This window comes from Opisthocomus hoazin, chromosome 9 (assembly GCF_030867145.1).
Source record: "Opisthocomus hoazin isolate bOpiHoa1 chromosome 9, bOpiHoa1.hap1, whole genome shotgun sequence".
NCBI lineage: Eukaryota > Metazoa > Chordata > Aves > Opisthocomiformes > Opisthocomidae > Opisthocomus > Opisthocomus hoazin.
Window position 1 is genome coordinate 26,395,760 of NC_134422.1, and position 12,927 is coordinate 26,408,686.

General features: G+C 38.7%; 1 protein-coding gene across 1 annotated transcript in view; it reads left to right on the forward strand.

The window, feature by feature from the left end:
* AGPS (alkylglycerone phosphate synthase) overlaps window positions 1–12,927 on the forward strand; it is a 60,930-nt gene that overhangs the window by 1,122 nt on the left and 46,881 nt on the right. The window contains exon 2 of the mRNA XM_075430346.1: window positions 11,344–11,433. Coding sequence (XP_075286461.1) covers window positions 11,344–11,433 — 90 coding nt within the window. The remainder of the gene's footprint in view (window positions 1–11,343; window positions 11,434–12,927) is intronic.

Sequence of the window (12,927 nt, forward strand, 5' to 3'; positions counted from 1 at the left end):
ATCCCTGGAGGCGTTCAAAAAACATGTAGATGTGGCACTTCAGGACATGGTTTAGCAGGCGTGGTGGTGTTGGGGTTGACAGTTGGACTTGATGATCTTAGAGGTCTTTTCCAACCTTAATGATTCTATGATTCTAATTATAATACCATGATATAGTTTAATGCAACTCATAATCATGCGACCCACCTTTCTGCTGGGGCAGACTTGTATTTGTTTTGTGATTTCCCCATTTTTTTGTGTATGTGTGTTGCTCTGCTGTAAGAGCATTTTAAGGTTTAGGCTGTAGACAGCCTACTGCTCTCCATCAGGCTGTGTACAGGGACTAGTATGTTAGTGTATGGAGGCAGTAAAGAGGCAGGTAGAGCAAGTAGTGGATAGGAGACTTGTTGCTCCTTTGAGGAAGATCCATTCAGCACATGGTTTGCTCTCAGTTTTTTTTTTTCATGAAGAGAGCAAGGGACAGTCTGAATTATTCTGATGGGCCGTTCGTGGCCCAGGGCCACAAGCTGAGTATGCCTGCTTTGGGAGGGCTGGGATGTCTCAGGCATGTAGTCAAATGTTAAAAACTTTGAAAGCCTTTAGCTCTCACTGAGGGGACTTTGATGCTCTTGCAGGAGGTGTGTCAAACGGTGCTGCTCACTGGGAGAAATGGGTCATTCCAAAATTGTTGCCTTCCATACTGAGTTTTTCGTTAGTTTGAATTTAGGAAGAAATCAACTCTCTCTGAAAAAGATATCAGTTTAGCTAGTTTTCAGAGATTTATTTTAAATGGAGTGTTGCATGATTTCTACAGCCCGTTATTGCATCCTTGAAGAGCAGGAGAAACAGGCTTTTGTGAAGATGCGTGTGACCTGAAGTTTAGGTTCTTTCTCCATAGGAACACAGGCATAGTGAATGTAACATCAGTACTTCTACAAGTTATTGACGCTGCTCTCTCATATTTGGATTTGCTGTAGGATCATAATGGATTGCTATTTTTACTCTAAATAACTTTCTGGATTAAGAATGAAAATTAAGTTGCTTCTAGGAGCTTATGATCAAAATGATGCAAGTGCTGGATACTTTGCTGTGGGAGTGTAAGGGAGCTGCTGGAAACCTTGTTCCGCACTATAGGTACAACTGTCTTGATGTACCTAGAGCCCAGCCTTTTGGTATGTATAGAAACAGAAAAACCTTAAAGGAAGCTCTGTCTCTGTCTTAAGGTTCCCTCTGAACATCTGAGATGTGGTTGAAACATGTTTGAGATGTTGCATCTGAAAATTCTAGTACTTAAATATAGCTTGGATAGGAGGATCTGGGTAGAGTTTGCCTTTGAGGAGAATACCCAGGTTTCTGAGTGATGGGGGAGAAAGACAATTCTGTTGTCTATACTGATTTGGAGGTGGCAAGTGATTAACAGCTGAGTCCTGTTCTGGTGACTTCCAGCTAATCTGGATCTGGTTGATCTGTTTGCGAGACAGACGGTTGATTGAAAAATCTGGTAAAAATAACTGACCTAGAGATGGGTACAGTGACACTGTGTGGCTTTTATCATCAATGTTAGGACAATCCAAACCCAGATGCTTTTTTCTTGCAGTCTTCTGTATGATGATTCAGCTTTTCTGCCTCTTTTGAACTATTGCTTTAATTTTCCTAGCAAAGATGCAACCGAAAGTAAGTTAGGCAAAATTTTCGTTCATTATGCCTGTTGCGTCTTTCCCATACTGTTTGAAGCGGTGTCAAAGCTACAGATACTATTGTACCACGTGTAGGTGCACTCTCCTCATGTTGCATTTCTTCTGCAAAGTAGAAGACTTCCTATGATGGATAAAAACTTTGTAGTACTTTAGGTGTATGTCTCTGATCACAGAAGTTTTTTTTTTTCTGGCTGCTTATGCAGTAGTCACTAGACAGGGACCTGCAGAAACGTGGCTTTCTTGTTGATAGTTTGAAGACCAAGCGGTGAATGATCTTACCAATGTTATTCATCACCAGTGAGGCGAGGAAGGAGAGTATGTGGAATTGACTGAGAGTCTGTGGGTGCTCATCTAACTGTTCCTGTTTCCGGATAAAAATGCCTCTAAACAATGTGTGTGCAAATTGATGTGTTTAAAGATTGTAATATGCTTCCTACTTTTAAAAATGACAATTATAGAGATGGGAAAATTCCTCTAAAAAGACAGGGAACTCTGTTCTCATCCGAGTATCGTCTTGAGGGAAATCTTAGGTGCTGTAGGAGTGGAGAGGTGTTGTTCCTTGGTAGCATTCTGGGCTTCAATTTTGTGTTTTATTTCAGTGTTGGAGTGGAAGTTGGGGATCATAGCTGTACATGTGTGTTGAAGCCTTAACAGGATGACAGGCATACTGAAAAACTTAGTAAAAATGGAGTTGGAAAATAACTCTTCCTTGAAATTACTTTTTCTGAACTTTTATGTTACGTTGTTGGCTTTTTTTGACTGGGTATTAGTAAGCTTACTTAGCTGGTGAGATTTAAGTTAAAAACTTACATACAGTTATTTTGAATACTAAGTACATGAAGTATTCAACTTGTACTTTCTGAAAATGGTGAGGTGCTACAACTTCCCAGAACACAGTTGTACCGGAGTAACTGTTATGTGTGCTGGGAAGTAAGAGTTCTTCAGAGATGGAGAATGCACTGATGTTAATCTTGCCATAATAGCTTGTACTAAAACTTATTCAAATCAAACATGAAACAATTTGGAACTTGTTAAGTGGGAGTATTGATTGAGTGTAACTAGATGTTGACTTAGTAGCTCTTAGGCTTAAAATTTTTCTGCCCTGGAGCGAGAGAAAGGAGGACAGGATTTCCTGATTTTCCTATCTCTTCATGGAGAAGCTGCTTTCCTGTGGGATGAAGAGAGGCTTGTGGATCTGTTTTACTTATTATAGGCATACTGTTATCCAGGGTAAGTTAAGGGGTGAGTGTATGGCCAGCCACTTGTTCTGTATCAAGTTCACATCCACGTTGCTCAGGGTAATGTGTTAATATCACCATACCTTGATAAAGACTCTTGCAATTCTTGCTGTAGTTGCTGGTAAGGATTATGACTGAATTAAGCAGCAACATGAATTAGCTCCTAAAGAGTTGATACAACTTGAATTTAATGAGTAACCTGAAAGAGTCTTCATATCTTACCACCAATACTCAGAGCAATCTTTATGTTATTATAAACAATTAACTCTTCAGACAACAGTGTTTAAGTGACACTTGACACTAAACTGGATCCTGCTGTGGCTGACTGCTAGCTTTAGGTGGTGGAAGCTTAGGGCAAAGAAGGAAAAGGCTGGTGCCAATAGAGAGTGTTACAAATCGGAAGAGTAAGAGCCTGTTGCATTGAGAAAGGTGTAGCAGTTCACAGGGGGCTCTGTGGTTGCATCAGAGCAGTTATTTGCTAGTCAAAGTTAATGCCTGAAGTAGAGGAACAGATAAAGTAAGATTCTTCTCATATGAAAACATCAGCCTGATAAAAGGAAGTGTCGTAATCTGAAGGCAAATGTGACTTCATATGCAACAGCAATTCTGACCTGTCATCTAGCTCCAAGTAGTTGAATGTCAAGCAAATGAAATGTAAGAATTTAAGTAATCTAATGTGTATTGTTAGATCATTTGATACCAAGCAAACCAAACTGGGTATACTCATTGGTTATATTTTGTTAGAAGAGAAACTAGATACAAGATAGAAGTGTGAAGTGTGTTTAATATTTAAGGTACAATATGGTTATTATATGAAAGCACGTAGCAGTTTACAGCAAAAAACTGGAAGAATTTTGTAGATTGACTTTGTGATGTCTACTGAGATCTGAACAGTTATGTACAAGAAAATGAATGTGTATATATAGCTAGTTATTTAAACTTGATTTGTTTATTTAAACTGAATAGAATAATCTGTTATTGCAGTAGGCTAATTACTTGAACTTCCTAGAAGCTACGTTGAGCAGGAGTAAAGTAATGGTATCTGTGGTAGACCAGGTTGCAGCCACCTAGACTTTCCTGAAATGTTGCAATACCTCTTTGTAGAGAACAAATAATAAGAAGTATTAAAAATGAGTTGTAGGCTGAATGTGATGGACAAGCATAGTGCCTCTGTAGCGTTGTTATATCCAAAATTGGGCTGTTGTGTGCAAGTCTTCAGGGTTGATGCTACAACCCAGGAAGTTTTCTTCAGCAGTTATCTGATATATTTGGTACAGAGCATGCCAGAAATTCTCTGTGCAGTAGGTAAAACAGTGTTGTCCAGGGACTGAGCTTATTTTGCTTGGGCAAATAAATGGCAGATAATTAATTCCTTCATTAACTCTTTTTTTTTTTTTAAGGTAGCGAAGCAGATTTCCTGGTTTTGCAAGTTTTCAAAAATACTTCTCAAAGGACAGATCTCTAGTGTCTGAAGAGTCTTTAAGTGCTTGTTCGTAGGCTGCCTGGAAGTAGCCATGTGCATGTGTTTTTGCAGTAGAGCAGTCTCTTCAAAGAAAAATGAAACTGGTGTCAACCGAAGTAATAAGTAGAATAAAGATACTTTACTAGAAGCTCTTCTGTTGCATAAGAATCATTGTTTGGCAAAGTGTATACTGAGAAGCATATTTATAATGACTTGGCTTTCCTGAATCTTTAATTCACCCTAATTGACTTAAGCTTTCCACAGAACTCTAGCGAAACACCAATTTCCTTATTCCTTGGGGCTTTGTTTATTACAGTGTGATGAAGTGAAGAATAATGAAATAGTTGAGGCTAAGAACATGTGTAAGGAGAGTTAACATTTGTTTTATCAAAATGGTTGTTTAAAAAAGCACACTGTGGTTTTGAGTACCTAAACACTTGAAGTCTTATGCCTAAAATCTTGTGCCTGCATTTGCTGCTTACTGTAGATTTAAACTGAATCTGAACCCAGGTTTGTGTTCCCATATTGGATACTCAGCAAACAGAATAGGAACCGAATCAGGTGTATGTGCAGCTGCGGGGGTTTAGCTGGAAGTGTAGGCTACAGAAACTGTAAGCGTCTAAGGTTATAAAACAGATGTTATGTCACTTCAAACTTGAAAGCAATTGCAGCAGGGAAGATCCTCCAAGAGGGAAGAATTATAATAATGATAAACACAGCAGATACTCCCTGCCTGCAGCAGGACATTCTTCTCTAGATAAATGATGCTCTCACAAAGCAGTTCTTGAAGGGATTCTTTGGGCTACATTGCTTTCCTAATTTCCAGGCACCTGATACTAATTTACTGCTGGCTTCAAAAACACTCTGGAGTGGCTGGGTTACTTGGTTGAGAGGTGTAACTATATAACCCAAGCAGACAGACTGCTCCAGAGGAGGGGGAGAGTGGCCTTCTGGTACCACCTGTAGAAAGGGTTCTGCATTTCCAGCTGGTGGTCTGAGTAGGTAATCAAAAATCCAGCAGAGGTGGGCTTTGAAGAGTCACTGTTTAGGTGATGTATAGTTGTAACACCTTGGCACTGTAACACTGCCTCAGTCTTACTGTACCCGTGTGCTGAGTTTTGTAAGAACTCTACAACCTGCAAGACTTTTTTTGCATTGTTACTTTAGACAAATACTGATGCTTTAGCCCGTGTGGTAGCCCTTGAAACTGCTACTTTAAACTAATTTCCAGGAATGCGCTGGTTCTTGAATCGTGGAACAGGAGTGTTGGAGTATTTTATGTATATGTTGTCTTAATGCTGAGCATCAGCTGGTGGTTGAATTGGAAGTGCTGGTGGTTATTGTGAGGAAATTGATGTGAGTATGTTGGCTTTGTTCCACCTGACTCACATTGATTCAGCTGGGTTGAACTGGACTTTCATCTTGCTTCTCTGAAGAAAATGCATGAAACTGTTGCTTGTCCTTTGAGTAAATTAGCCTGTTTGTCTCATTTGTGTATAAAGTACCAGATCTTCAGATTATTTTGGCAAAGGAGGAAGTTTTGTTGATATTTATGTGCTGAGTATGTCTGTATAATGAGGCAATTCCATTCTTTGTTAAATCACGTAATGTGAACATTTGGAGTTCATTCATTGCTTTATATTGGTTCTGATACTTCACTGAACATAATCTCATAACTTCATGAGAAGTGAAAAAACTGTGTTTACTTCTGGTGTTACAATATCAATGTGCTTTAGACTGGAAAATAAAAGGCTTTAACTGTAATACTTTTGCAGTATAAAAAACTCTTCTCCACTGTTAGTTGTATGTATTATGTATGCAGATATCTGATATGGACTTGTGACGTGAATTTGAAACTACAGAAAATGATACCCATGTTATAATTTCCATGTGGGTTGAACTTCAGATGCTGAGCTTGGATACCTGTGGGAGACCCTGTGCCTGTTCTTCAGTGCCCTAGGGAGAGACAACAAGTTTTTCAGCCAGTCACCATGCCTCTCACTAAATCACGAGATCTGGAGAGGGCTAACAAGTACAGTTTTGTTGAAATAGTGTAGGTCTGGAGGTCTGCCTGTCCGGCTGAGTGACCAGATACCCTGGGAGCACTGGTTCAGCTGGTGGGCAGGGGGCCACCCCCCTGGGCTGGGCAGACTTCTGCCCAGTTGGTAGACACCTTAATGGTCCTTGTGGGACTTAATATAGTGCCTTGTGCTGTGACCTGAACAGCATCCTGCCCAGGGTCTCCTTGATTATTCCACCATCAGTTTTGCAGATAAATGCAGAAAAATCTTGTTGAACAAATATTTTGCTGTAAAAATCCTTATTGCATCAAGTCAGACTAGAATTTCAGTGTTGGGCATTGTAATGAAAGTGAAATATTTAAATTCACCTAACCTAGTCACACTGTTTTCATATTCTGTTGTCGCTGTTTCTGTGGTAATTTGTTTTGTTTCAGGTTTATTCCCTTCAGGCAGTATTGTATGTGTATATATAAATATATATTAAAAAAAGTTAAGTAATCTTTGCTTTATAGTACTTCATGTATTTCAATAGTGAATTTCTGGATTTTAAATTATAAGGCAAAAAAGAACTGGTCATTTCCTACTATTTCAGGCTAAAATATTCCATATTGCTGTCAAAGAGGAAAGTAGAGTTAGTGAGCTTGATATTTTATTGAAGCCAATGTACTGAATAGGAGAAGTGTTGTCTCTAAATGAGACAGTTCAGGTACAATACAGAGCTGAGTAACATGGAGTTTAAAGCAAGAATAATTCCAAATGTTCATCAGTCTTTCTTTGCTATCTATATACTTGGAAAGAGGGCGGGAAAGAAAAATAGAAGGATGTGTAAAGTATGTCTCACTACACATAGAACACGTGTAACATGAACATGTCAGTTGACTAAGCCAAACAGAGCATCTTTCATTTTCAGGCTGTGACATGAAACTTTTTAACGTATTTTGAGATATTCAGATATTGTTCAGAGTATTCAGATATTATATGGGGCATTCGGGTTATTTTTATTATTATTATTTAACTATTTAGCAATCAAATTCCTGAATTTTTGAAGAATGAGCATAGAAACTGTTACTGCAAGGGAAATTTTTGTTTCAGATGGTACAAAATATTGAAGTGTTATAGGATACATAATTTATAAAAGTCTAGGTGGGTAGAATGATGGTACATATTAAGTTGCAGATCAATGTGTAGTTTGAATCCCTTTGTCTCGGAGCCGGGATTGAATACATTGAGTACTCGTACATGGAGGGACCTTTTAATGTGTGCTTAGGTCTGCAGGTGCTCAGCAATTCTTTCTACCCTTTGTACTCTTCTGGAATAAGAGTTTGACACTGAGATTTTGGGAGTGAAGACCTTGGGAAATGTAGAAGGCTATATCAATTGCTCAGTCACAGTTTGCATAATTCTTGGGAGTCAAGGTAAACATGATGCATGATGCTAATCTGACAGGCAGCTCTGATTGCCACACCAAGGCATTATGGAGGGCAGTGCGAGTGTTGCATTGGAGCTGGAGCGTGAGGAGCTTTCTTGAAGGAATGGTGACTGTATAAATAATGCTGTAAAAGGGCAGTATGAAAATGAAGAGGGAGGAATGCTGTTACAACACTTATGATTAGAAAAAGACTTATTTTCTCATTTGCCTTCTGTTTCTCATTATGCTGTCAAATTGCAGTTTTTATTTCCAAATGTAAGCCGGAAGGACAAGGAAATGCAGAGCGGGCATGTGTTATAGTGTATTTCCCTTACTTGAGGGAGCTGGGGTAGTGAGACAGACCTGGGAAAGAATGCCATGCTGCCCTGACCTCTGTCTTGCAGAGCTGCATGCATGTCTTCTGAAGAATATGTCAACTAATATGTGACACTCTTCCAAAGAGTTCTGCTACAGTCTTTGAATTATATCAATATGACATTGACATTGCCTCAGTAGTCAAGCAGGCTTGCAGATCTCTGCTGGACATCTCTGGCTTTCCCCTGTGCTAAAGGTAATTCTCTTGAGTCTAGAGATTCACCAGCTCTTGTTGATGGAGAGCATACGTTTCGAATAGCATGTGAGAAGATCTAAACAGCTTGGTCTTTACTGCAGGCCATGTCAATTACAAATCGAAGCTAACAAATCAGTCTTTTAAAATTCGGTCTTTTTAGGGAGCCGCATGCAGTATTTCCTCTAACTTGTTCTTAGTGTGTAGGCATGAAGTGCTAGGAACTACAAGAAGTAAATCAAACAGCAGTTCTTAAACTGGCGGTACCCTGGTGTGGTGGAACTAAAGAAAGAATAAATGTAACTGATTACAAGAACAGCTCTTCCTGTCTCCAAACAGAAATCTCAGATTTGCTCAGTATAGTTTTGAATACAAAATTTAAATGTTTCACTTTTTGTTGTGATGTTTGTCTGTCACAAGATATAATCCTATCCATTATTTGGGGGTGGGGAGGAAATCTCCTGACTTTCTGTCATGAGGTAGCTGAGATGTTTTAGAACAAGCTGTTCTTCTACAAACATGCAGACTGTTAGATTAGATTTTAATTTAATTATTCTCATCACACCAATAACGAGAGCTATGTTGTCTGGCAGAATAAGCCTTTGTGTACATTTAGGAATAGTTCAATCTGAAAATAAACTCTGAAGAATCAAAACTCTTAACCTCTGTTCTGTATTTTAAAGCCTGATGAGAGCACCAGGTGGTTTAACACCAACATAGGAAAGCAGGCCTTTTCTAAAGGCAGACAACTGGGAATGCAGTCACCTTAGCAGAAGGACCTCGTATCTGGGTCTTTGTTCAGTGCCTTAATTAATAGTACCTCCCCTGGATTTTGTGGGAGGTATCTGTCTGCACTGACATCAGGACTAATGACAGTTTCAAAGCTGTGCTCTATCAGTTCATCTCATGTCACCGGTTCCTTTAGAGCCTGGTCTTGGTCTGCCTGATTGTCTGCTGCTTTGCAGCTGTTCTCTCTGGCCTGTCTCATGCATCATAGTTAGAGTACTTACTATGGCACTGCCTTGCAAGAGGACTTACCCCTCCTTATTAAAGGTGAAGCTGCTTGAGCCTTCCTCAAGTTTTGCTTATTAATATCAAATCTGTTCTGACTTTACAGGATTTGACAAACTACAGCGATCAGGTATATAGAAATACTACATTTAGTCAGCAGAGGGAGAAATGTTACTTTGAGAGAACTGCAGTGCTGGGGATTTGAGGGGAATATTTAATTTTAAAAAATAAAATAAATGCTACTTGAGTTGGCCTATTCCATGTCAGCCTGTTCTCAGCTGGGAGCAGCTCAACTGTGTATGACTTAGTATCTTTGTGGAATTTCTTGTAAGTATATACAATAGTTATAAATTTACATACACAGAATATAGGCATACATGTAAGAATAGTCAAGACTGCATAACACACATGAAGAACACTTTTTCATAATCCGTCATGTCAGTGCAATAACACAAGGCAGTCCTGTGCAATCAAACCTGGGTGGATCCTTGCCCTTTTCTGGGTGAATGCTACATGTGTAAAGATTGACTCTGTTGAGAGAGCAGGCAGGCAAACAGAGGGGCTTCTGTATCTGGACAGCTGCCTGCTCAGTTTAATTTTGGCGGAAATTTTAGAATCAGTTCCTCAGTGTGGAAGAACACCATAGACTGGCTCTTTCACCAAACTGTATCAGTTACTAGAGTACTGAAACTGCTCTATAAATTTTGCTTAAAATGCTAGATCTGTCAAAGGCTTGTTGAAATGTCCGATTCAAACAATTGTAATGAAATGCATGTCCATGCTTTTTTTCCTGTTTGAATAATTCAAACCTTGTGTGCAGGCAGTTTGAAGAAAATGAATTTTGATTAAACCAAGTCTATTAATTACAACACTGGCAGTATATCAGCAGCTTAGTTAATATTGTCTTTATAAGGAAAGCCTTTTGTAATCAGTCATCACCCATTTATCTTATATGTAATGCTGGAGTCATAACTGACTTGAGGCAGTGCTTTCTCTGAAGTGTGAAGTCTTTTTGAAATGGTCGCCCCGATCATCATCTTACTCTTACATGATACAGTCAAAGAGTAAGAGCTTACATTCATTATATAGTGGGTTAAGGTAAATCATCTGCTTTCAGGCTTCTTTTAAGATGCCTTTTTATTAACTAAAATTCAGGTTTTGGGTTAGTACTTCATTTCTAGTGTAAATAAATGACAAACTTTTTAAGCAAAGTTAGATGTGTAATGTGTAGTTGCTCTGTGTATCTGAGTCTTAGATATGTTTATGTTGATATACTTCTGGTGACTTTGTCATAATTAAGAGATATTCTGTTTTCGTATGCTTGTGCTTAAAGTGTTTCAATTTTGTGGTTGTATTTTGGCAGTTGTGGGTCTGGTTTTTTTTTTATATTCCCTTTGTTGTGGTGGCATGCTTGAGCGCACATTCAGGTTGTATTTGGTATGTTACTCCTGCAGTTGTGGGTTTTTTTTTTTTTATTTTCCATATTATATTTTTGATCCAAATGTCTCATCAAGTGAATGTTAAGAGTGCAGTGGGATTACAATAATGATGTCGAACAACTGAAATTTAAATTTCTTCTCTTGACAGAATAATAATATTAAATGTCTTTTCCATTCTGAAAATATTTAGTGCTTACCTATTTGTGTGCTGGTATTTATGTATAGATTTAAAAAGAAGCATCTTTCAAACATTGCACTTGCCAATTTGAGAATGTGCAGTGTGCACTGACTTAAGCTGGTTGTTTCTGTAAAAGATCTTGTCTTTCAAGTCTTAGGATGCAATCTGAACGAGTAATTGTGGCTGCTAAATGACTTTTTATCTTAAAGATATGCACTTTTGATATGTACTTGATTTTCTGAATTTCTATCTGATAAGGCCTTTTTCAAAAGCCATGTAACAGCAAATCATTTTGGGCTTAGAATGTGCTAATATTCTCACTTATATTTTTCTCCCTCTAAGGCAAGAGCTTCTGAAGTGGAATGGATGGGGATATAATGACTCCAAATTCATCTTCAATAAGAAGGGTCAAGCAGAATTCACAGGGAAAAGGTAAGTTGGAAATTTATGTAGCCGAAGTATCTTATTTAGTGATTTTTTTTTTTTCTTAACAGTTTAAAAACCACACTGCTCAATTAATCCAGGGGCAGCAAAAAACTTGCTTTATCTCATATAATAGGTTATTAGTTGTTCTGCTTTTAACAGGTTTAGTGAATTCCGTACACAATAGTCTAACGTAGTAAAATAGACTGTGGCTTATTGGGGGGTTTATCAAAAGTATTATAATTACAAATTAATGTGAGTCTTCTTTAACTTGACACACTCTATGCGTTAAACTTCCCTTGGAGAATGGAATCGGACTGAGAATCTGCACCATGTTCTAAAGCTTTAGATAACATGCAGCAGGTCTGTGCAATTTTGCCAGTTTTGAGAATTTCTTGAGCATCAAAAGTTGCTTTGTTAAACCGCCAATTTGTGTTTTAGGTTTCTTAAATGTTGTGCACGGAGCTACTTTATCCTCTGAGCTCGAAAATAAAAACTGCTCTTCAGTTGTATGCTCTGTAGTGGCAACACTTCTGATTTACTACCTACCAGCTCTTTGTACAGCAAGCTTATTTTTCTAAGGAAGAAATTTCTATTTAGGAAGATCTTGGTGGTCTTTCTTCTCTTGTCAGCATTCTCACTATTGTCACTTTGTCACTCATTCTTTCATCTGGTATCTTTACTTTATCTGGGGTAGGTTATGCTGCACAGAAAACTTATGCAGTGTGCTTTGAAGGAAAAAAGGTGGAAAGCTGGACTTAGATTTCTTCAGGAGGAAGCATCAAGGCTGCTGTTTGAGTACCAGTCACTGTTCTATAATGGGTGGAGAATGGCAGTTTTTCCCCCATCTGCATCCTCTGTAGCTGATAGATAATATTAGAAATGCCCTGTTGGGCCACGCCAGCATGGTTTATATGGAGTAGTTTGTCACAGTGGCAAAAAGAGAGTGTTTATGTTTAAAGTGATAGTAGGAGAATAGGCATCTTCAAAGAAGTTGTAGAAGCCTTGTCATTCTGGTATCTGCTGAAAGATCTGTTCATAAATTTGTCTAATAACTTTCAAATCTGCTGATACTGTCTGTCTCTACAGCATCCCATGGCAGTGAGTTCCAGGTTGCTGTTGTGTAAGGTACTCGTGTTTTAAACCAAGTATCCCTTATTGTGTTGCAGGATTAGGTGAATGATAGTTCTTCAGCCGATCTGCTGCTTTGTTGATTGTCTAAGACTCAATCATATCCTCTGTTCCACTTTCTCTCCATGCTGAGGAGTCCTAGGCCCTTCAGTCTCTGCTTGTAAGGCTGCTTGGTCTTTATAGTTGCTATTCTCTGAACCCTCTCTAGCTCTACCACATCTCTTTGGAGATACAGGGACAAAAACTGTGTGCAGCGCTCAGGATATGGATATACCAGGGTTCTACAGGGCACCAAAAAGAGATGAACTGGCTTCTTTCTTATACCTGCCTGGTTGATGCGTAACACTGTTGCCTGCTGTTGTATGTTGTCAG